Here is a 25831-nt window from a genome sequence, read left to right as displayed (position 1 = left end):
AAACTTAAAAAGCTCATGCCAACTGATATACATATACATAAAAGAAATACACCAAAACTGAAAAACACATACTAAATAAAATTTGAAAACAAAGAAAAGGAAAAGAAGAGAAGATTCTCTGTCTTTGTCACAATGCTCATAAACTTGTCTTAAAGCTTTCTTTTCCAATCTTCTTAAATGGTCTCGTGCGTGCGGCGTGCCCACTCCCCATGCACTTTCTGTGTCTTGCTATTTTTTTTTTCATTTTTATTATAAATATAACAAAATATATATTGTCACAACCTTACGCTCTTCGTTTTTATAAATATAGGTCGGTGAGATTATCGCATGCTCTATAGCCACAAACTGAGGACGGTCACTATTAGTCTAGAGGCATATCTCCTGGATTAGACTTGCTGATCGAGAGAGTAAATATGATTAGCAATATTGATCCCATGCTTGACCTGTCACAAAAATTTAACATTCCATCAGTATTTGATATTCGTCCAAAACAACTTTACTTATTAAATTGTGAAAGATACTCCCATTTTCAGTAGCATATTCGTACATGACATAGTAATATATATATATATATATATGTGTGTGTGTGTGTGTGTCTGTGTGTGTGTGTATGTGTGTGTTTAATTAAGTCAAACGTTTAAACTCAATAAATGGCTAAAATGAATTACTACTAGAATTGAACCATATGCAATCCGGAAAATTGAAACTAAATATACTGTTACAGATACTTTTTTCTCGTAAATAACTATAGATGTTTGCATTTTGAGTTATATACTTTATTTTAAAACATTTTGTATTCCATAAGTTTAAATCTATACTATTAAAAGAGAAACATTCCGAAAAATCTACTTATGTAAAATTGTTGGACCCTTTCACTAGACTTAAATTTTTTTTATTCTTACCTTTATTATCTCTAACTATACAACATTATTATTAATCTATAAGATCCTCCTAAGATTTTGTCATTAATTTGCTTTAATAATTACAACATATATAAACGCAATAAAATAGTAACTAACAGCTAATCATAAACGGTTCATAGACGGTTCATATTTATTAGCAACTATTGAATAATTTCAAATTTTATTTATAATTCAACGGGTCAATTTTTTTTTGAACAACTTCAAATTTTATTTATAATCCAAAAAAATCCGCGCCGCGGATCAAAATCTAGTATCTAGTTATATATGTAAATAGTATATTATAAGGGAGTGATATAATACTTACAAAGTTGCACAGAAGAGGACGATTTTCTTGGGATCAAGCATCCAAGAAGTGTGAGAGCGTTTAAAACTCGACTTTCTTGCAAAACCAAATCGTCTTCCTTTATTTTGATCGGAGATCATATTTCCGGCGGTGGCGGCAGATGTAGTAATGGTTATCTGATGAAGCGGCGAGGATGGAACAGCGGTGTTTGCAGTTGTAACCGTGCCTGCATGATCAATGGGCCCAACAGTGCTCGGCTTTTCCGGCGCGCTTGACCCTACAACTCATCAAATGACATACCAGAAGCTTTAATTAATACAACAGTTAATAATGATTCTTTTTCATTATTTGACTGGACGAAATAAATTGAATCATAACGTATTCATTAGTAATTTAATAGTGGTATGAGTGAGTATGCAGTTCATGAGAATAAAAGGTTGGAATTATTGGGGTCTTTGTGGTCTGCTTAAAGCTATATGTAGTTAACACAAATACATTCAAAACGAGAAACCAAGAAAAGTTTTTCCTTATATATGTATGTGTGTATGTATTGATGTGTTACATAGATTGCAAGCACATATACGTCAAAAATATTTAGTAAGATGCATGTCAACAAAATATTATCCTTATAAAAGGAACCTCGTTACGGTCTATAGCTAAAAACGCATGGGCTTGTTACATACCTAAATCACACCTAACACTTCGTCACTTTTACACTCAGAAGGAAAAATATATGTATTCAGCTTTATTCAGATTATGCAACCGAGTCCTTTTGCATCAGAGATAAAAAAGAACAAAAAAGAATAAAACATGTCGTGAAGATAAACATATGAGAATATCTATCCGCATAAAATAATAATAATTCGAATTGTAAAATCAATTAAAAGGCCTAAATCACACCTAACACACTTTTACACTCAGAAGGAAAATATATGTATTCAGCTTTATTCAGATTATGCAACCGAGTCCTTTTGCATCAGAGATTAAAAAGAACAAAAAAGAAAAAACATGTCGTGAAGATAAACATATGAGAATATCTATCAGCATAAAATAATAATAATTCGAATTGTAAATCAATTAAGGGTATGACTGGTTCAAACGCAGCGGTTGCGATTGCGGTTGCGGAAGTTTGTGGATGCGGGCGGTTGCGGTTTCTAGCGGTTTTAAGAGATTTGTATGATTGGTACTGCGGTAAAAAATTGGTACGTTTGTGGGTGACTTATGACTGGTTAACTATCAAATGCGGTAACAGTCAAATAATAAATTAACAATAATTACATTTAATATAATTATAAAAATATCAAAAATCATAAAATTATAATAAATATAAAATTTATATTTAGAAAGTTATAATTTTAATTTTTGAAAATTTATTGAAATTGTTTTTATTATAAAATTTTATAATATTAATTAAAATATAATAGATATATTTTAATATTTTCATAATTTCAATTTTAATTTTTTATTAAATATTTTTACTTTTGTATATATATTGTTTAAAAAAAATAAATTTTTTTTATCCTCCCGCAACCGCCCGCAACCGCAAACGCTAGCTGGAGCCAGCTTTTGAATTTATGAGATTCGGAGCGGTTTGAAGCGGTTTAGAACGACTTGAGTGATTGTTGCAAACCGCCGACAACCGCTATCAACCGCAAAAGCTGCGTTTGCGGGTGGTAGCGGGAAAACCAGTCGCCCCCTAAAAGGCCGAGATACAACCCCCCCCCCCCCCCCAACACACACACACACATTATTTTTGTCAATTTATTAAATTACTAAAGTCACAGATAAAACCAAATCAAATTTATTAAAAGAATCTACTATAGGTCCATTTGATACTATTATATTATATCACATGGTAACAAAACATGACGAAAAAACAAAAAATGCACCACTGGCCCTAGAAAAGATGTCCATATACGTTAATTTAATTGTTTGCTTTGTTGAAGAATGAAATCTAATCGATGTATCAATAAATCAAGAATATGACATAGATTAAAAGTTTTACATTTTGAAGAATCATTTAAATCTTACCTCTAAGTGGAAACTGAGGAAACGAGGTCTCTTTATCATTACTATTTGAGTCACCATGAAGTTTCCTTTCGTTGTTGTTTCTTGGAGACCCTTTCCTTGAAACACTTCTATGCAGCTTTAGAAAAAAAAGACAAATTATCTTATCAATAATTCAATTAGATTATAATATAATATTCAATTATAAAGTTTCATAGGATCGATCACTACGGAAAAATAAATAAAGTAAAATAGGCTTCATGCCAAATGCATGCCAATTACCAGATAAATCCGTGGGATGATAATAGTTGCAAGTCAACTTCCGTTTAGGGTTTCTTTTTATTTCATTTATTTACTTGGACAAATAGTAAATGGGAAAAAATGAATCAACTACACAAGAATAGTTATTAAGGTTATGGGCGAATCTTCCATGATTCTCACGAACATTAAACACCAAAAGACAAAAACATAAAAACATTGAATAAAATATAAAAATAATGAAATAAAATTGATAAATTCTGGTATTTTCTTTTGAAAAAGGCTTCCAATTTAAACCACGAAGTTCTCAAAGAAGTTTTAACGAAAGAAAAGAAATGGATTAGCCACAGGTACAGGCACAACTATAATCGGTCATTGACATAGATAAGTAAAATATTAACCTATAATTCCCAAATTCTTAGAAATAATTCATATATATATATATAAATTCTTAAATTATAAAAAAAAAAAAATTTGGGTTAAATTGTGTATAACCCTCTAAAATTTCAGAACTGCTTTGACCTCTATTGTCGCTTTTTCTTTTGACCATAGTCCATTCCATGGCTTGCACTTTCTTTGATGGCTTGATAATTTTTCATATTTTCGACAAAACGCAGTGATTAACAAACTAACAAAGCACGGTTACTTAAAATAAAGTGGATTTGTCTTTAAAAAAAAACTTACGGGACTAGAAGAAAAGAAGTCTGTGTGCAGATCAGGAGAGAAACTCTCAACATCGATCGTCACAAACCCATCTGGTTTGACGGGTTTTTGAAATCCGGATCCAGTTTCCTGAACCGGAATTGCTCCACCGATTTCCATCTATCTTAGGTTGGAACAAAACCATAGAGAAAAAAAAACGATACATCATGTTCATGAAGAAAAAGAAGATAAAATTCGTTTGTTTGAAATTGTTCTCGTAACTACATAAGATAAATAAGGGAAAAAAATGGAACCAACTTACTCTGGAATTCACACAGGAGATTAAGACAGAGTCGAACGTCTTTACTGTGATCACTGTTACGCTCTGTTTGACGATGAAGAAAGGTAACAGAGGTTTTTGGTTGGAGACAAAAAGGTGAGAGAGATTCTGAGGAATGTCGAAACTGAAAGAGAGGAGATGCTTTTACTTTTATTTATATGGCGATTTTCTTATAAATGGTTGGTGCCCGTTTTGTTTATTTATTTCGCAAAGGTAGTGTTTGTAGTTGTCACACGTACGAGAGATGAGAGATATATAAGCTTCAACTCGTGACATGTAGTATTAAACTTGAGTTACAATAAAAATTACGAATTGATGTAATTTGCAGTAAAAACTGTAGATTTATGTAGTGAGTTCGCAATAAAAATATGAGTTATTATTTTTTATGTAAGACTTATGATCTGGTAGAGTGGAGTTTTATTGAAGCTATTATGAAGAAATTGTGTTTCCATTCAATTTGTATTTCTTGGATAATGTCTTGTGTTACATCAGTGTCTTATTATTCGTTATTGGTTAATGGAGCACCTTTTGGAGAGATCAAGCCATCAAGGGAGATAAGGCAAGGTGATACTCTATCTCCGTATCTATTTCTCCTTTGTGTTGAGGCTCTGAGTCAGATGATTGATCAAGCTCAAACAGCTAATAAGTTTCAGGGTATGAAGCCAGCTAGACGCTGTCTAATGGTTTCTCATCTGCTTTTTTGCTGATGATTCATTATTCTTCTGTCAAGCTAATGAGGAGAATGCATCATGTATGGCTAATATCTTAGATACATATGAAAAGACATCTAGTCAGACGGTTAATCTGCTAAAATCTTTTATTATTTTTAGTATGCGAGTGACTCATCATAAGAAGCTGCGTATTCAAAACATTATGAGTATTCATACCATTGGCGGAGGGGGGAAGTACCTTGGTCTTCCTGAGCAATTTGGGAGAAGTAAAGTTAAGGATTTTGATGGAATCGTTCAGAATATCAAGTCTGTTACTTCAAGCTGGCACAATCAGTTTTTATCGCAAGCTGGTAAGGAAGTTTTGATCAAATCAGTTCTTCAAGCTAAACCGGTGTACCCAATGAGTTGTTTTCTTCTTCCAAAAACTAATTGTGATGAGATAAATGCAGTGCTATCTGAGTTCTGGTGGGGAAAGGGTGAAGAAAGAAGGAAGATTTCATGGGTATTTTGGAAGAAATTATGTCTACCAAAGAAGGAAGGATATATGGGTTTTCGAGATTTATATAGCTTTAATAAAGCATTGCTTGCTAAACAAGCTTGAAAATCGTGGCAGAACCCTAACTCTCTTACCAATAGAATATATAAAGGAAGATACCATTACTCGTTGACTTTCTTACACTCTTCGAATCCTAAGCATGCCTCTTACGGCTATAAGTCTATTCAAGTAGGAAAGGAACTACTTCAACAGGGTCTTCGTGTTAAGATAGGTGATGGAAAGAACACTAATGTTTGGCTTGATCATTGGATACCAGTAATTCCTCCTCATAAAGCAGTACATGTTAACTACAGTCGAAACATGAGAGTTGAAGAGCTCATTGATAAAGATACTTTTTCTTGGAACATTCCGAAATTAGAACAATTTTTTCAGCCTTTGGATGTAGCAGAAGTATTAAAGATTAAGCTGTCTAGATTCGCTCCTGAAGATAAGTTGATCTGGCCTTTCACGAATGGTATGCGATATACAGTCAAGTCGCGGCTATTGGACAGCTACCCATTATTATCATGTAAGAGAGGAAATTACTCGACCTGAAGGCTCTTTGGTTATTAAACGTAATATTTGGCGCCTCAATATCTTACCAAAGATCAAATAATTCTTATGGAGGGTTGTCTCTAGGGCTCTTCCTACTTATACTAAGTTGTGTATGAAAGGAATCAATATTGATCCTACATGCCAGAGATGTTGTCAAGAAGACGAGACAATTAATCATGTGTTGTTTCTCTGTCCGCATGCATCAGTTGTGTGGAGATGTTCTGGTATCCTTCCTTCTCAGGTTTTCAGGTTAAATTTTAGGATAGTATAACGATATTATTTGGATTTATGGAATCATTGCCGGAGTATGAGAATAGTAGAATGTTGGCTTTCTGGAATCTTTGGATAATATGGAAGTCAAGGAATAAATTCATTTTCAACAAGAGGAACGTCCATCCTATTGATGATGTTCGACGAGCTGTTGATGCTAATATGGAATGGCATCGAAATGTTATTCATGTTAACTCAGGGATTAGAAGAAAACATGTTAAATCATCTAAGTGGAATCCCCCACCAAGAGATTGGATCAAATGTAATTATTATTATAGTTCTTGTTCTGGAAATAATTTGGGTGGAGTTGGTTGGATTCTAAGGGATGATAAAGGAGGTTTCTTGGGAGCGGGATGCATTCAAGTACAAAATATGCAAACATCTTTAGAAGGTGAGGCTTTGGGTTTCCTCGTGGCTCTTAAGAAAATTTGGATCAGGGGATGGTGTAAGGTGTGGTTTGAAAGTGATAACCATGAGTTGTGTTCAATTATTAACAAAGTGAAGGAACATGTGGATTTGGGGAATCTTCTATGTGATATTCGCCGTTGGATGCATCTTCTTCCGGAAAGCTCATTGGATTATGTGAATCGAGAAAGAAATCAAGATGCCGATGGTATTGCTAGAGAAGTTGTTCATCAAAGTAGTTCTACTATGTATTTTCATATCCTTCCTGTTTGGTTGATTAATTTTTTGTATCATCCTTTTACGATTTAAGTTAATAAAGCTTTTGTGGTTAAAAAATAATTGCAGAATATATTATTTTAAATATAAATAATATTTTAATAAAATATTCTTTTAAATACATAAATTAAAATTTACTAAGAATGTTGATATATATAAAGCTCCGTACATATACAAATAATTTATGTACATGAAATTTTTGTCACCCAACAACGTTAAAAGTTAAAATTATTTGAAAATTTTAATTGACTATTTAAGTGAAACTTATACAAATATTTTATTTACATAACTTTTTAATAACCAGAGAAAATTAACAACTAAATTTATAGAATTTTTTAACTAATTAAAATGAAAATATGATTTTAGAAAAGCTTTTTTGTATAATTTAGAGAAAAGCTTTGGTTAACAAGTATATAACCATATTGTATTAATTAATTAATATAAACTAAAGGTACACGGCCACATGATTATGTCTTGTAAATTGTTAAAATTTTAATATTCAAAAAACAGACTTGGGTTAATTCACAAACCCAAAATTTTCCTTACCTCAAATCTTAATACATGAAATTTTGTTGATGTAGATTTAAGATTTGAGTTATCATTTTTATAAAGGCTATAACTCAAAATTGTAATTCAACAATAATCAATTGTAACTCAAACACAACTTCAAAATCTTAAAACTAATTCATCGCTAGTAACATTTTTTATTTAAATGCTTAACTTAACTTCTCTTCTACAAAGGGCAATTGCGTAAGCTGGTTCTCCAGATGAGTTTCCAGAAGAGAGGCTGTAGAAGCCATAAGCTTTGGGTGTTAGTGAGGAGAGAGAGGAGACAGGACTGTTGAGATTTTTGGCAAAAGTGTTATTGGCCGTGAAACTGCCTTGAACTGGATCAAACTCATAGGTATCTGCCTCACCTAAGGCGTGAAACGGAACAAACGTTAGCATACAAGTAAGGAAAAAGAAGATAAGTCTGACTTGTTCCATAGAAGCTTTGAAGCTTTTTTCTTCTTCTGTAATCTAAGAGAAACCCTATAACGTAATGAGTCTAGATATGGTAAAAGTCAACCTAATTTGACGTTGGAATCATGAAAAACGTGTTGTTTGAACCATTTTAGAATCAGACAATAGAAAGAACACAACGTGATGATTAACTACAATAGTAAAAAAAAATGTTATTCAGCGACTTAGGTCAACCATCATTTAAAAAAGAAGTGTTTATTTCTCACTACACTTTCTTCTGAAGTACCAATGTGAACTGAGAAAAGCTGACACTTTGAATAGCTTTCAAATCAGTTAGGAACTATTCATACATTAATAGTAGACAAAGTATGACCTAGACCATCATGAATCTTACTTCCCTGATTAACACTTAACTTCTCAAGACAAGTGTCAGTGTGTGTACTTAACAAACAAATTAACTGCATGTCTTCCATGGTTCATATGTATACCCTAGTTTGGACAAAACTGTGGCCAATGCATTAGAAATTACCTGCAATTGGAACTTCACCAGCTTCTTCATCTAGAAACCTGCAAAAAGTCAAACAGAACTATTCTCTAAAGCAAAACTTATTGAATCTAGTGAGATTATTCCCAAACAGAACTATTCTCTAAAGCAATTCTTATTTTAGATGAGACCAGCAGTTCTGAAGATAGAGCGAGCTTCGTCGTCGACTCTGCAACGAAACTTCGTTTGGTATGAGTCTCGCACATCTTCTTCCCTTTCAAAGCCCCTCTCTTTCACCGCCATTGCTTCCCGTCTGAGTCTTTGCAACGAAGCTCAACCTCCTCCTCCTCCCTCATTCTCGAAAATTCTCTGATTTTCTGATGAGAAATAACAATGGGCTTAAACTTCTGTTTGTAATGGGCTTTTGATGGGCCTTTGTTACGGTTTTATAAAGATTACTCATAGTTTGTTTGTTTTTTGGCGCCAAATTGTTCGGTATTTTCAAACTTAAAATAATGATTCATCTGTACGTTCTACTTTGTTGGCATGGCAGCTTCGACGGCCTTGGACTTGGATGAGTTTCATTATCCTCAAACACTGCAACAAGATCAGTGTAGAGTGTAGACAATGGATGTACACTACTACAAGAAACATGACTTGGTGTATCATTTATATATTTTGTTAATATCATTTTTTGATTGACAAGAATGAATTTACATCAACAATATAAGTGACTCCGGAAATGATGACTCTAATACTTTATAACAGTTGTAGCGAATGATGCAATTACTTTCATCATTTATCATAACTGATGTGAATATATACATCATTTATAGGTTTCACACTTTTTAATCAAAATATACATACATTCTCTGTATTGAAAAAGAAAACCATGAACGATGTGAATAGTACGTGGCCACTCTTGAAAACGAATAAGTTATTTTAAAACAAAAAAAAATTAATATAGACTCACTTTTAATCCTAGTATCGTACGTAGCAATCTGATGGTAGACGCTATTTTCTTCTCAGGCGGTGGGTTTGTCGAGAGCAACACTTTGCTAAATTTCACTTTTCAATTTGGCGGAGAAAACAAAACAGTATTACTTATTACTGATACTACATTTATAGGACAAATCTCCAAAATAGCACATTTCTAAGTTTATATCACAAAAATAGTATTCAAAAACTAAAATGACCAAAAAAATATTTTATTTTTTGAAAAATTTAAATTTTTTTAATTTTCAAAATTTGAAATCTTATCCCCAAAACCTCACTTCTCAACTCTAAACCCTAAAACCTAAACTCTAAACCCTAAACCCTAAATTCTAAACCCTAAACCCCACCCCTTGAGTACTATTTTTGTGACTTTTGGCCTTAAGTGCTAGTTTGAAAACAAAAACTTGATTTAGTGCTATTTTGGTCTTTTTCTCACATTTATATCTTTGAGTTAAATTGATGCTGATCAAAATGAGCAAATATTTCAGTTATGTAATTGATGCAAATTAATATACTTGCATTGGTTATTTATAAGTGACTTGTGTCATTTTTATTTCAAGTGATGTTAATCAAGTTACGATTAACATCATTTACTGTAACCGATGTAAAATCACATATTTAGTGTCATTTTAATATAAATGATTCAAATTAGAGTCTGTTATTTTTCTGACACCTTATAAGTGATGCTATCTATCTCTTTTCTTGTAGTGGTATGATTTGAAGGACATATTATCTTACTTACATGTAGATTAATGTTATTATTTGATAACTAAGAAAAACATAATCTTTACTTAAATACCAAATGACATGTGTATATATATACCCACAATTTATTTAGTTCATTGCAGACCACCAATATATTTATCCTGCCAGCCATATTACTAACTCTCTATTTCATTTTTCACTTTTGACAACAACTTTTATTTCTTTTTAAACCAACGAAAACTTATATTTATGTTCACATCTGATAACTAGCGAACCACCAAATAAAACTCATACTGTTGATTAAAAAAAAACTTATACTAGTCTCGTGAATCTACAAGTACTCTGTCAATTCACACTGAAAAATGAAAGAGATCATTGTGTAGTGTATAGCGGAACTTGAATTTGGTATAAAACCACATCATAGTTGACCACTACACACCATTACTTAGTCTGGATAATTGTTCTAATGCAGTCCCATAGATACCATACTTTTAACAAACTCAAAGTCACATTGTTTTAAATCAAGTATGAAAACATACGGAGGCCTAAGCTATGTGTGCAAAAGACATATATCCACTTTAGAGGTGCTTATCTTAACTTCTGAAATTGACTTTATCCGGATTCGGTTTCCCCTATGGACGGCTGGGACTTTTTGTGTCCATGTGTGACTAAATGGGTTTATAAACTTTACTTTCTAAAAAGTAAATTGTTATTTTCTTTTATAAAGGTTTTGAACTTGAGGTTTTGTTCTTTCGCTCTTCTTGTAAGAAAACCATTTTCCAAATTTTTAATTAATATTTATGGGCTAACCATGATTGGATAATGTTTCTTTTATTTGACTTTAGAAGGTCTTCGTTCAGTATTGATTGCAGAACATAGGCAAGCATTTGTCATACAGGTATATATATTCCCTCCGTTCCTTAATATTATGTATATATATTAAGTATATATACTCCATCCGTTCCTTAATATTATATATTCTAGAAGAAAAAAATTGTTTTAAAAAGATCTATTTTTTACATTTTCAAGATATATTTTATTAACTAATTGCAAATTTCAAAAACTTAATTGCACCTACTGAATTTTTATTGGCTTAAAAATATGAAACAAAGATAAACACAAAAAATTATACAAATTTAATATGTTTTATTAAAATGTGTGAAAAACTATAATATGTAACATTAAGAAACAGAGGGAGTACTATATACGTGATAGCATCTTTTGCACATATTGGTATGTTTTCAAGTATTTTCAAATGCTTCTAGTTAATAAACTAATAATAAACTAACTTAACTTCAATATAGTTAGCTGTGGGTAAAGGCTAAATTAGGTACTATTTTATTAAAATTTAATTCATTAATTTGAAAATTGTATGATGTCATTGTATATCATATAAGGTCTCCCATTTTTTTTTAAGTTTTATATATCTGTCTATATTTCTTCGTAATGACTCGTTTAATCGTTTTCTTTGTTTCATTTATAATTTTTTCCGTTTTCTATAATGTATGTTTTCCTTTGTATAATTAGTTTGGGCGGGAAAATGGACACATCATATTGATGTATAAATGACGTATGGAAATACGTGGCCAACTATCAGAAACATGTGATTATAGAAGCTTCTGGCCGTACGGACGACAATAATTAACTACTATCAAAGAGTTCACTTTAAGCAACAACAGTTTAATAGTACTAGAGCAGGATTAGTGCAGGTCTTTTAATGAAATTGAGAATTAAAAAAAAATAGATAATAACTGAAGGCATGTATCTTAATTAGGGGTGGAAGAAACGTTTCTTAGGAGATACATGTTTAATTATTATTGGGCAGAGGAAAGGTATAAAATTATTTCGTTGGTTCTCTATCCCTCGACGAAGAACGGCGATCTCTCTCTTCTTCTTCTTCTTCTACGTCATGCTTCTATCTTCCACTAACGCCATTGTTAATCATTCCAAAGTCAAGCAGGTTTCATCTAAATCCAAGTTTGTTTGTCGGAAAGTTCGAACCTTTCAATGTTAAAAGTTCCATGAATCCGAGAATTTATATTGTTTGAAATTGTGTTTCAGGGCGTTTGTTTATAAAGGGTTTCTCACAGAATTGGAATGTGATCATATGGTTTCGCTTGTGAGTTTTTTTCTTCCCTTTCATCTTTTTTGCTTGGTTTGGAAACTTCGAAATTTCGATTTGTTCGTTGAAAAAAGGCTGGTATGAGTCTGTGGAGGTGGATGAGGAGGAGAATGTTAAGGAGGTGGAGGTGGATGAGGAGCTTGTGGGAATACTGCATAAGGCGTTGGAGAATACGGTGGAGCATGTGGATTTGTCTGGGAGGAGCTGAGGTTGCTTCCTGAAGCGTTTGGGAGGATACAAGGGTTGCTTGTTCTTGATCTCTCCAACAATCAGCTCCAGGTTACTTCTTGTTCCTTTTAAAATTACAATCTGTTGCATTGTTGTGAAAAGGGTACGTAAGTCTTGGGTCTGTTCATGGCTTCTATGGATGTTCAGTATGCAACTTTGGTTTAAGATTCTATAGGGTTTGGGAATATGGTAATCTTTAGTGCATTGTAAGGGTAGAAGATAATGAGAGATCACAAGATTACTAGGTGAATTTTATTATGGCCTTACTCTATTTGAGTAAAGAGCAATGCATTTTTCGTATGTGTTCGTAATATGCTACATTGTTGCGAAAAGTTCATGTTGTTGGTCTGTTTATGTTTCATGTTCTTGTTATGTTTCTGTATCATGTTCTTGTTTTGTTTCAGTAATGACATGCTGTCTTGTTCTGTTGATGTTTTTGTTTCATGTTCTTGTTATGTTTCTGTATCATGTTCTTGTTCTGTTTCAGTAATGACATGATGTCTTGTTCTGTTGATGTTTCATGTTCTTGTTTTGTTGTTCTGGTTATGGCGTGTGTCATTACTTGCATTGTGAAGATATAATTTCAGGCGGCTCTGTGTATTTTATTGCATTGCTTAGGCTTCTTGTGTCACGGAAGTGGTCTTGTGAACAACTTTTTTTGCGTCATTGTCTTTATAATACTATCTTGTAATGAAAGTGTATTCACAAGAAGCCTTTGTTCTTCATTCTCCTTCTCATGTTCTTCCTTCTCATGTTTTTACTTCTCTTTCTCATGTCCAAAATATTCATCTAAATCTAAAAACAATTTCTATCTTGTAAACAACTTTTAATTTTGTTTTAAGAAGACTTAATTAAGAGACTAGCATTGGAACACAAAATTTAGGTATTTCTTAACTAAAATTTTATTTATTAAATAATCATTACGAGATTTTAATGGGGTTCTTTGGTTAATCATGCTCTTACCTCTTCAGTGTAGTAATACCTAAACCAATATGTACCACCGTAAAAACCTAAAATAACCCTACTACATATACAAAAAAAACATTTATTATTAGAATAACCGAATAATGTTTTTGAATGAAATAGAAACATTTTTTGTCTTCGGCACATATAGCTTTAGTATTAGACTTATTCTTAGGTCCACCCCCTAGGGTGAACCTCTAGGTTCACCAACCAATAAGATTGTTTTATTTTATATTCGATATCTTTTAAAAAAAGAAACAAAATATTGTCAAATTATATTATGTTTTTAAAATTAAAAGGTAAAAAAAATAGTAATAATAACAAAAAATAATATTTTACGTCGTTAGCATAACATTAAACCCTAAATTCTAATTCCTAAACCCTTAATCCTAAACCCTAAACCCTTGGATAAACCCTAAACTCTAGGATAAATCCTAAACTCTAAATCAAAATCACTATATACTAAAACATTCAAGCGTTTAGGGTTTAGGGTTTTAGTGTTTTTTATTTAGAGTTTAGGATTTATCCAAGGGTTTAGGGTTTACCCAAGGGTTTAGGGTTTACCCAAGGGTTTAGGGTTTACCCAAGGGTTTAGGGTTTATCCAAGGGTTTAGGGTTTAGGATTTAGGATTTAGGGATTAGGATTTAGGGTTTAGTGTTTTGTTGAAAACATTAAAAATATATTTTTTTTTAATTCTTTTTTCTGTAACTATTATCTTTTTTTACTTTTTTATTTTAAAAACATAATATAATTTGAGAATATTTTGTTTCCTTTTTTAAAAGATATCGAATTTGAAATTATGAAATCCTATTGGTTGGTGAACCTAGAGGTTCACCCTAGGGAGTGAACCCAAGAATGACTCTTAGTATTAACCTATTGGCTATTGCCTAGAAAACTTAGGTGGAAAATAACAAATTGAATTTAGGAGGGAATTAAATTAGGTAAGCCCTTTGAACGTCCAAATTTGACTATAAGTTTTTGTTTTTAGTGGGCAAGTGGCTGGCTACATATAAACACAACACATCGCCACGAAAGAAAAACCACGTTTTGTTGTTTGCCATGAGCATGGAGACACATCCCCACGAAAACAACCGGGAGCATGTAAAACAAAACTCACCTTTTTGCTTTGGATCTTAAATTCATATACGCAACCGCCCAAATTTTGCTTAATTACAATAATTGGTAGACTTTGTCTGATTGTTTGTTTTGGTCAATAGATTGCTTTGATACTCCACGGCCTTATTTAAGTGAAATGTTAAACGAAGCAACAAACAAAAAGAAAAAAAAAGTTAATCTTGAAAACTAGAACTTGGTAATGTTCTTAGTTGAGTTCTAAACATTTTGCAGACAACTTAAAACGTCGTTTTAATCTGGTTTATATAAAGACATCTAGCCTATAATTTCATCTTACAAAGGGATAATTATAAACTGTGAAGTATTTCTTTAACACGGGCTGTTTAGATTTATGTACATTTAACACACAAACAAAAAACTTAAGACTTTGCTTTATAACTACAAAAAGTGGATTACCAAAGAAAAAACTATAAAAGTAATCAGAAAATCATTAGGGTCTACAAGAAGAACAGAATCGCCAAAAAGTCATCGTCAAATATACAGCAAAAAATAGTTGACAAAGATAAATGTATACCTTTTGGAGAGTCCACTGAAAAACAATACATATGAAAAAAGAAAACACGTTCATATGTCAAAATCACAGCATTTATTCAGATCACAAAAGTATCATTGTTATTTTACTTTTGTTTTTAAAATTATAAGAAAGAAACAAAGTGCTTAGGGACAAATGGACAATCCAGCAGTCAAGAAATAACACAAATCGTCGTTCACAACACATAAGTATGTTCCACGTCTGCTTTATGTTAAATGGTGACTGATACCTACGCGTGTAAAGCGATTACAAAAAAAAACTTAAACCGTGATTTCAATAATAAGGAGGCTTTCCTTTTTGCCTTAATTACATGCCAGTTCATCGTCATTCGTCACTGTTTTGACACGTATCGTGAGATCACTATATACTTTCTGCAATCCCATGAAACAGTAGTTAATGACTCCTTTAACTTCTACACTAATACAAAAGATGACTGACATCTTATGCATGTGCACTGCACGAGGCCGGCGACTCTCGCCAGTTTCGGATCTAAGTGGGTCTCTCTTCTGCCTGTATTACAAAAATGCAATGTTTTTAAATCCGAACTAGATATCGAATTGGACGACTTCTTGGGTTACAAGATCATGGGATCGACCGTAGGTAAACCGCGGATTAGTAAATGAGTTAATTTTACTATATAATAATACTTTAGTTATGAAAATAAAAATATAGAAACTAAGATTAAGTACTTTCTAAATGTTTTTAAACATAAAATAATAGTTTGAATATGTATATATTTTATGTTTAATAAATATTTAGAAAATACTTAACTTTAGTTTTTATATTTTTATTTTCATTTGACATACAAAATATAAAAAATAGTTTAGACTATTAAATTTTTTTTATAACAAATTAAGAATTATGACATCTAAATTTTTTTATCAAAACATAAAGTTCATAAAGTTTTAAATGTCTAATGTGAATAATAAATCAAACTTTAAATCCAAAATAAACCAGTATTGAGTTTCGGGTTTTAGTGGGTTTTTTGGATTTTATTAGGTTTTTAAATATTAGATTTTTTACAAAATCTAAACCGGATTTATATTGAGTCACCGGATTTACAAGTTCAACCGCAGGTTCGGATCAGATTTCGAAACACTGCAAAAATGTATAGTAGCTTATATCGTTCTATTTATGATTCCTTTAACCAAAAAAAAAAATTAATTACAGCTCATACACAAATTGACAATCCAGCAGTCAGGAAATAACAGCTCATATGATTCCTAGTAATATACCTACTAAACTATGTGTTCTTATTTTCCAGACTTCTCAATTACTCACTTCTTTTAGAGTAATTAGGGAGTATTAATGACGAATCTTGCTGGGAATGTATGTGGTGGATTTATGATCACAGAAAAATAAATAAATAAATTTTGACAGGGTATATGGTATCATTTGGACTACATTTATTTAGGCTCTTACGTTTCCATTAATACCTTTTGGGAACATGACAGAAGTCAATGATTTTAATTTAGAAGGAGTATTTATTATATGTCTATGTCAGGAAATTTTAGCACCTCATATCAATTATATCATTGATTCAAATATAATATTGACAGGACTCAGGAGACTCCAATGCATATTTACAAGTGAAGCCGACCAAATATGAATATTTAAATAGTGGATATCAATAATGGAAATTCCATTACTAAAAATAGTATTAATATAATCTCTACAGAATAAAAAAAAAAGAACAAATAATATTTTACATGTAAACAAATTTCAAATATAAAAACTCTTAAAATTACAATGTACATGAAACAAACAAAAAACAACCATATATCCTAATGGATTTTATTTAGTTTCTTGAAATCATATAATAAAACCATTGACGTCCAAGAAATCTTTGGGAATATCAAATTTGATGAGATTATTGCAATAACTTTCCATTTCATCTTCAGTGCTACAACTGCTACTGTTGATGTAAGTTGTGGCACTGGAGTTTAACGTACTCGGGGTCGAGGATGGCGTGTTCAAGACCGAATCAGCGAAATTGAAACTCTGATCTAAATAAGAATGGTCTAATACAAAACTAGAGCTTGCATAGTCGTTGAACGGCTGAATGTTGCAATCTTGGACCGACGTACTCGAGTTTGATGCAAACATATGTTCTCCGTGATGATCCATATCGTTAAAGTGAGCTTCGTTGGGGAATGGTGGCAAGCAATACTGGAGTTCTTGATGGTCGGTCTGGTATTGATTTACTCTGGTTTGGTTAACATCATGATGATAAGCCGTGTGGTTATCATGGATTTTGGATTCATGATCCATCACGAAGTTTTGGTTGTGGTTTTGAGAGAAGAGAGAGGTAGCGAGCTTGAGTATTTCGGGGTTAATCAATGGTGGTTGTTGTTGATGCTGACGATGAGCATCCATCATGAGTCTTGACATCTTCAAATGATCTGAAGAAGAATTGTGTAGAGATGATGCTAAGATGGATGAGACGTCGAGGAGATCAAGTCGCGGACTGTGAGTCACTGGATCGATCCCCATTCTAAGTAGTTTCCTTCTTATATGTGTATTCCAGAAGTTTTTGATTTCGTTATCTGTTCTTCCAGGCAGACGCGCCGCAATAGCAGACCACCTATAAAAAAGCAAACACATAAGAATCTTGAAATAGTTCAGAGAAAATATATATTGCCATGACAAAAACAAAACTATACTCACTTGTTTCCTAAAAAGCTATGAAGCTGAATAATTGTTTCTTCTTCTTCAAAGGAGAATCTTCCTCGCTTTATATCTGGTCGGAGATAGTTAGTCCACCTTAATCGGCAACTCTTACCACATCTCTGCAAACCTAAAATATTTAAGTGAAGAAACAAAATTTAATTATGGAAACTTTTAGACAACATCATTACTCAAAAGTCAAAACATGATTAAAAAAATTGTAAATTAAGAGACGTACCAGCATTTTTAGGGAGGGTTCTCCAGTTACCATATCCATGTTTGTGGATATAGTCAAGGAGCTTCTGGTCTTCTTCGGACGTCCACGGCCCTTTCTTGAGGCCGTTCTTCTCGCAACAAGGTGATCTTCCCATATGATTTTGTCTTGAATCTTGATGATTAATTATTAATCACAAAATTGGTCAACAGGCTTTAACAATAATTAGCTAATCAGAGAGCTTTAAGGAAATTAATAGAGGAGAGAGAGACAAAGGTCATAGGGTCCGTAAGGGGACGTACACAGTATTTATAAGGGATTGAAGAAGAGGGGAAGTCAAAATGGTTCGGTGCCGTCCTCTGTTTCCCGATTGGTATACGTGTCCTTTTTATTTAAAACGAAATTATAAACTATCTTTTATCTATTTATCATGCTTTTTGTTATTTTTTACCTTTGTGGTCTTCATATCAGAAGTAGACAAGTACACATGCCTTTCTATTGGCCTTTCTTTTGAATTTGAGTTTGTTTTTATGCTTACATGTTATTTACAAAATTGTACAGGACATTTATCATAATAGAATTTTACGGTATATTATTTGGAAACTTGTAAAAGTATAGATGAAAAGCACATGCATACAGTTAAAATTTAAAAATAAATTGTTGTGTTTCGCTCTACATGTATAATCTCCATATGATATTTGATTTTGGTTTGGGGATATTTTTATGAAAATCTAAAAACAAATTCTTAAAAAAACTGTAAATAAACACTATAAGCAAATTCAAACTCGGCCCAAAATAACATGTTAACATGTTACAAAAAGGGATTGTGAAATATTCTTCTTGAAAACATATATTATCATGTTTTTCCTCTTGATTTTATATATTTGAACTTACTAAACCTTTGATGGAACGGTGATCAGCAGTTTGTTATTTAAAATTATTATAAAAGTGTCATTAAGCTTAATTATAAGCTAATTTTTGTTTATATTTTTTTTGAATGAAAATTCTTGTTATATTGGAACTTTAATAACTCGTAAAGTCGCTGCAACGTTGAAATTATGCAGTTTTGTTGGTCCTATTCATCATGATCGTGAAACATATGGAGAGTCCATCAACCTAAGAAATAAAAAGAAGAGTAACCTTTATTCTCATCAATATCTCCGCTATAACCATCTATAGTACTTAAAATATTTCATCAAGCAAATAATGAAAACCTATATAAATGATATCTAGTTCTAGCATATAAGATCCGACTCGTACCCGTATTTATCTTAAACATCATACTCAAATATGTAGAGAATTTTGTAAAAGAAATACGATTCAAGATCGCATATTCAAATCTCGTTGTTGGAGAGAGGACTGATTATCAGGTTATAGTTCGTACAGGGTTAGCCCATACGTATTGGTATACTATTAAGAAAGGAAAATCGCAATTTTATGGTACTTTCACATGCAATATCACAGCTTTGTTAACGCATAGGTGTATTGTTGTTATAACTTTATTAGTTAGATAAAATATAAATAATGATCATATGAATTTATTTTTTAATAAATTATGATAATGAAAGTAACACAATCAAAAAGGTGAAAATTGAGTAGAGAGCGTCGCTCTCCAAGCTTTGTGAGAAGGTATCACATTAGCTGTTGCCAACATGAAGATACCACGTTCGTTCATCCCTCTCAACTTCAACTCAGTCTCATATCATGTTTTTTTCTCATTTGGCCTAATTTTTCTACTTTTACAAAGGTAGTTAATAATAACGAGAACAACATACATACACGTCACAAATTACAATTAACTTACACGCCCCAACTCTTTGCGGATCGAGATATATACTATGTATGATACTTAGTAGCTCTCTTTAACCTCACATTATATAGTAGCTATATACTATGGTATTTTGAATATAAAAAATATAGATATAACAAAGTACGTGATTACTCAATTAATTTTCTTGTATGTTTTAAATCAAATCATAAAGAATAAGGTCTTCTGTTTTTTTTTTTTTTTTTAAGGTCTTCTGTTTTTAAAGAATGGGCGACAGAAAAATGGAGAAGCCTTCGCTCAGACGTCTAAACAGCCGGCTCCAGGACTCCCCTTCTCTGAGGCGCGTAAACAGCCGGCTCCAGGAAAATACGATTGATTCACTTTGCAAGGAAGCTCACGTGGCTGTAAAAAAAAAAGAAGTTCACGTGCTGAATCAAGGGTAATATCGTCATTCACTTCAGCTAAATAAAATAAACTATTGGTACATTTTGCATGGCATGATGTGAGGACCATTGGCTGCTAGTATGAACCACTAGTTAACCGACTCGTGTTCACTCTTTTATTGTCATACAAATTTTGATTTTCTGGATGTTGAATTTCATGTGCCAAATATGAATATAGAAAAACCAGCACAGCACACAACGACAATTGCATTGGGGACGACAATTTCATATCATCTTACCAACGAAAGCATAAAAATAAAAAAGTATATTTTTTTTGTAACTGAGATAAAAAAAAAGTATTCCACTCTATAAATAATACATACGCATAGATTAATTATTTATCATAACCTTCAAATAATTATGAACAGCAGTAGATTTGTGAATATTTAATTCGCATTGAGAGGAATAGTCTTTATCACTTTCAAATATATATTATTGAGTACATGCCACGGATTACTAAATCTAATGCAAGCATCATAAAATGATATAATTACTCATCTTATTCTTATCGATCCAAATGATTAGGAACATCACACATACTAGAATATAGTTAACTCTTTCATAATCATTTCTTTCGGAGGTCTCATAAGCGACATAACCTATGTTTAGTGATTATTTAAAGAAGTTGAATTTAATAACGTAAAAGACCCCGTAGTATTAATTAGGGTTTTGTCTCGGCGTTTGAGATTGAAGAATCTAACGGGTCTAAGAGGATCTCCAATAAAATTTCATTGTTTCTTTTAAAATAGAGTAAAAATAAAAATAAAGTAAAATTGCTCTAATTCTATTCCAGTTTCCACTCCATAATGGAGCGATAAACAAACAAAAAATAGATTACTCTATTTGTGGAGTAAATTTTATTATGGAGTGAAATATAGAGTTGAGTTGGAGCATTTCTTACTCTTTATATTCACTTTTACTCCATTTTAGAGGAAAACATGGAGTGGAGATGGAGATGCCTTAAGAGCATCTTCAATGTAAAACTCTATTTTTTCCTCCAAAATGGAGTAAAAGTAAAAATTGAGTAAAATTGCTTCAACTCTACTCCATAATAGAGTGATGAAGAAACAAAAAATAGATTACTCTATTTATGGAGTAAATTTCATTATGGAATAAGATATGAAGTTGGGTTGAAATATTCTTTATTCCATATTTACTTTTACTTCATTTTAGAGGAAAAAATAGAATAGGGATAGAGATGTTCTAACTAGGAATGAAATCGTTATAACTTATAAGGTGCGAGATTATGCCATTGAATGAAAAAATAAATAAGTAATTCTAAATAAAAATTAAGAATAAGGTTTAGGTGTTAATGCTATATTAGGCTATAATCTGTCGAAATCTAGCTAGGGCGTTGCTTGCGCTGTTGCGCATGATGGATAATTTGCCACAATGAGAAGCCACGTGTTTATACAGTTGACCAAATCACATTACTTTGATTAACGTTTTGACAAATGAATCAATCGATTAATTATATACATATATATGGTCCGGCGGTCCACATGGTTACACAATATTAAAGCGCTTCCGTTCATGATCTCATATGAAAATTCTCAAAATAATAAGCAAAACTAGATACAGATGTGTGCGGATATTGTTTTTGTCAAATCTTTATTAAAATTATTCAGATTAGTCATGTGCATTTGGTTCTTGATTTCGGTTCCGGTTTAATTCAAAGGTTTAAGACCCCTTCGGATATTTAGAAAATTGAATTTGGGTCCGGTGCATGTTTTTTTTGTTTTTAGTTTGGGTAACAAAAGTAATTAAGAATCAGTTAATATCCAATATTAATTTAGAATCCATTCGGTTCCGGCAATGTTCCAGTTTTTGGTTAATTTGGATTAAAGGTCATAAAATTAGGGTGTTTTTTTTTTATTAAATATCAGTTTTTTCTTTGATTTCAGATTAAAAATTTGGATTATTTAGCTAAAATTATACTTTGATAAAATTATTCTGGTAATTCAGCTTTTTGCGTATTTTGTTTATGAATATAATTTTTAATTTTGATTATTTTAAAACTAAATAAGTTAATATTTATAAATATGTAAATTATATTACAAAATTTTTGATACCCATTCGGTTCTTGGTTCAGTTTCGATTCAGTTTTGGTCCTTTGGTTTTAGAGATATACGATCCATTCATATACATTTTGGGTGCAGTCTGGTTCTTCAGTTCTGGATAAATATGTCATGCCTAATTTAGATTATGATACATTTTACATGTATAGAATTGATTTTTGTTATACGTATATGTCTAGACATATATAAGAAAAATCTGTTTCAATGAAGATTAGAAGCAAACTTTACCAATTTGAAGGCCTTATTGCGGGTTTTGTACAGACTTAAAAAGGTATAGCATTTGGTTGAGCTACAATTACATATGATAGTTAGATATTGAGATCATGAAAGTATATAGACTTAAAAGAAGATGGCTATCTGATATAGTTGATTGTGATTTATCGTTTTATGTGTTTTTCTGTAGGCATATGGTTTTAATGTATTTGTTTGTGTATCAGGTAAAGCTAGTGATGCTCTTAATTGGTAGAAGTTGTTGTGAACCAGAGAAGAAAGATCCACTTTAAGAAATATGATTTAGTGTGATGTTGTTTTTTTATCTGTAGAATAACCGAAGGATGATTTAGTGTGATGTTGTTTTTAATTAAGAAATTCGATTATATGTTATATAAAGTAGTGTAATCCAAAACTTAATAACAATCTTTAACAATAGACTAAAAAATAGGAAGAGCGTGTATATTTTAGTCACAACTTATTGAATAGATCCAAAAAAAAATATGCCATGGTAGAGTTTAAATAGGACTCTATTTTAATTAAGTAGATGCTAACTGAGATATTTTCAAGTTTTGAATACATATATATTAATTCATTATTATTATTATATTTGCTTATGAGTTATTATTTATTTTTTGAGAAAAGTTATTATTTTTTTGTCTATATTATATATTTTCTATAAGATATCATGGATGGAAGTGTTCTTATAGATGCAACAAAATATCACAATTATCACATTCTTAAGCATTCTTAATCAAATTTGTGGTCAACTTGAAATTCCCCTTATTTTTATGTACCATTAATTTCAGAAAACAATTTCAGTTATAATGTGGTTCGTCTTTCTTGCGACTTATTTAAACACAAACGTACTCACCGTCAATTTCGAGTATAGGCAATAAACTATAGATTGTTTTTTACCAAAAAAAAAACTATAGATTGTTCCCATATATATTCATTTTCTTATTATGTTTAACAAATTGTTCGTATAGACAAAAGACTCTGAACCCTAAACAGTTGAGAGGAGCAGAGTCAGCAGACAATGACCAAAAAATCCATTTATCTATACATAAAAAACGGGATCCATTTGTGTATACATACAAAATGATATAATTTGATACGAAATCGCAATGGTTGTGCAGTTGATGTGGCCACTTAAGGCACTTACGTAAGACTTTTTTTTTATTGAAAAGCACTTACGTAAGACTTCCATGCATATTATAGTTAATATACGTCTTATAGTAATCAATGTTTCTTGTAGTGTACCTATTATTATTTTATTTTATTTTATTTTGAAAAATAGATTATTATTTTGTTTTTTAATATAACAAAATTGGCCAGTTTTGGGGTTTGTTCGATAATATCATAATAGAGTTGATGGCTACCTTGACAATATTAAAAATTATCATATGAAATCTCGAGGAAAGACAGCAACAGACTCGAGAACTCTCTCGCAACTGAAAAGATTCGTATGCATTTAAACTTTTCACGATTATTTGATCAAAAACCTCAGCGCTATATATAACAAAATACTGCCAAAATACAAAATTTGACGTAGTTTAATTAACTTAATGCATGATACAAGACTTAGCCATGCAAGAGCCTCCGTGATTTGGAGTTGATAACAGGGCCGGGCCTGAATGCAGGCAGATCAAGCATTTGCTTGAGGGTCGGTAACTATATATTTTATTTTGGGGCCAATTTTTCAAATGATTAGGTAGCTTAGATGGTTCAAGAGATTGAAGTTCAACTCCAAACGTCAAGGGTTCGAATGCTTACTTCTGCAGTTTTATTTTATTTTAGCTAATACTATATTAAACCAAAATATATGAAAAACTAACCTTACCTATCAAAACAGAAATAGAGAAACAACAAAATGAAAATGAAATAGAGTGATGAAAACTAATAAAAAGGAAATAGAATAATGATCAGCATTAACTCATACAAATTCCTAAAGAAAACAGTTTTCAAAACCTAATCCGACTGTTTTCGAATGATTTTTTTAGCTCTCAGTTAACAAAGCAACAAAGTTTTTTGTTTCTCCGACATGACTTTTCTGTTACATATTTTTAAACTGAAGTTCAACAGATTATATTGATTATTGACTATGTCACAAAAATGTTGATTAAACTATACAAGTTTTCAATTAAAATTATGTATTAAGCTTTTCAATATTACTCAATACTTATATTTTAAAAAATTAGGGGGCCAAAAAAAAATCTCGCTTCTAGTCAAGAAAATCTCAGGCACAGCCCTGGTTGATAATATATATACACTTATTGCAATATATATTCATGAATGAGTTTGTATTTGATATTCTACTCTCCTAGTCTCCTAGCAATATCAAAGCAGCATACACCCACTTCAGTCTTCGGATATCATAAATCAAAGCTCTTATATCTCGGAGTTCTTCTCCATGATTGATAACCTTAACTAATTCCGAGCAATTCACTGTCGTCAAACCACACATATTTTAACCATTTGCTTGTACATTTGATCAGATTTATGTGATCTGAATATTAAATTATGCTTCCCCGCAAAAATGTTGATTTTGTGTTTACAAAAAAAACTGTACTTTATTCAATAAAGACCCTTTTTTTTTAAAACCTCTAAACCTAAAGTCCAAAATATTAAAAGGCCCAAAATAAATAAATCATTATTCACCACTAAAGTATTCCAGCGCAGGCAACAAACACAACGGATAAGTGTTATCCTCATCTTCCAACTCACCGAGAAAGAAAAGCAAAGAGAGATTGGTGTCACTATGAACACTGCCAGTATCGTCACCTAACGGTCATCTTAAATCATCAGATGGACAAGAAATTAGTGGTGGAAGGTCCTTTAGTCCACTGATATGATAAAAGGTTCGTTAACGTTGTTACATAAGGAAGTTTGTATTTAGAATCTCAAAAGAATGAATTATGCAGATTAATAGAAAAAATATTACAAAAGAAATTCAGCATGATGTAAGGAATATAGCCAAATATGAATTTTATAAGACGGTTTTTTAACAACGAACGACTATTCTATTACTCAAACTTAAGATGGTATGGGTTACCAGACAGAAATAAAACAGTTTAATAGTGCAATCAAACATAAATCATTTATATAATCACTACAAAAAATATATACATTCTTCGTGCGAAAAATATGCTATCGTA

General features: G+C 31.6%; 2 protein-coding genes across 3 annotated transcripts; both read right to left on the bottom strand.

Moving 5' to 3' along the window:
* LOC125577355 lies at window positions 1–4702 on the bottom strand. 2 transcript variants are annotated; one of them, XM_048738772.1, is made up of 5 exons: window positions 4436–4702; window positions 4156–4293; window positions 3238–3352; window positions 1228–1483; window positions 1–443 (listed from the first exon to the last, which is right to left on the bottom strand). In XM_048738772.1, the coding sequence occupies exons 2-5, from the start codon at window positions 4291–4293 to the stop codon at window positions 362–364; spliced, it is 591 nt and encodes a 196-aa protein (XP_048594729.1). In that variant the 5' UTR covers window positions 4436–4702; the 3' UTR covers window positions 1–361. The 2 variants fall into 2 exon arrangements, with proteins under 2 accessions (XP_048594729.1, XP_048594728.1); XM_048738771.1 differs by having other exon boundaries at window positions 4156–4297; window positions 4436–4697.
* A 12209-nt stretch (window positions 4703–16911) lies between these two features.
* On the bottom strand, window positions 16912–18586 carry LOC111204735 (transcription factor MYB102-like). Its single transcript, XM_022700088.2, has 3 exons — window positions 18199–18586; window positions 17961–18090; window positions 16912–17877 (listed from the first exon to the last, which is right to left on the bottom strand). Exons 1-3 carry the CDS (start codon window positions 18329–18331, stop codon window positions 17106–17108), a joined length of 1035 nt encoding a protein of 344 aa, XP_022555809.2. The 5' UTR covers window positions 18332–18586; the 3' UTR covers window positions 16912–17105.
* Window positions 18587–25831: the final 7245 nt, after the last annotated feature.

This window comes from Brassica napus, chromosome A8, assembly GCF_020379485.1.
Source record: "Brassica napus cultivar Da-Ae chromosome A8, Da-Ae, whole genome shotgun sequence".
NCBI lineage: Eukaryota > Viridiplantae > Streptophyta > Magnoliopsida > Brassicales > Brassicaceae > Brassica > Brassica napus.
The sequence above is the reverse complement of the archived record's forward strand: the minus strand, read 5'-3'. Positions and strand labels throughout refer to the sequence as shown.

Excerpts from the sequence above, each read along its gene's own strand:
- LOC125577355 (XM_048738772.1), bottom strand. The coding sequence starts at position 4,293 with ATGGAAATCGGTGGAGCAATTCCGGTTCAGGAAACTGGATCCGGATTT. Across the intron at positions 3,353-4,155 it reads ACTTCTTTTCTTCTAGTCCC|CTGCATAGAAGTGTTTCAAG; the intron begins GTAAGTTTTTTT and ends TTTTTTCTAAAG. Across the intron at positions 444-1,227 it reads GTCCTCTTCTGTGCAACTTT|GTCAAGCATGGGATCAATAT; the intron begins GTAAGTATTATA and ends TTTTTGTGACAG.
- LOC111204735 (XM_022700088.2), bottom strand. The coding sequence starts at position 18,331 with ATGGGAAGATCACCTTGTTGCGAGAAGAACGGCCTCAAGAAAGGGCCG. Across the intron at positions 18,091-18,198 it reads AACCCTCCCTAAAAATGCTG|GTTTGCAGAGATGTGGTAAG; the intron begins GTACGTCTCTTA and ends TAAATATTTTAG. Across the intron at positions 17,878-17,960 it reads CATAGCTTTTTAGGAAACAA|GTGGTCTGCTATTGCGGCGC; the intron begins GTGAGTATAGTT and ends GCTTTTTTATAG.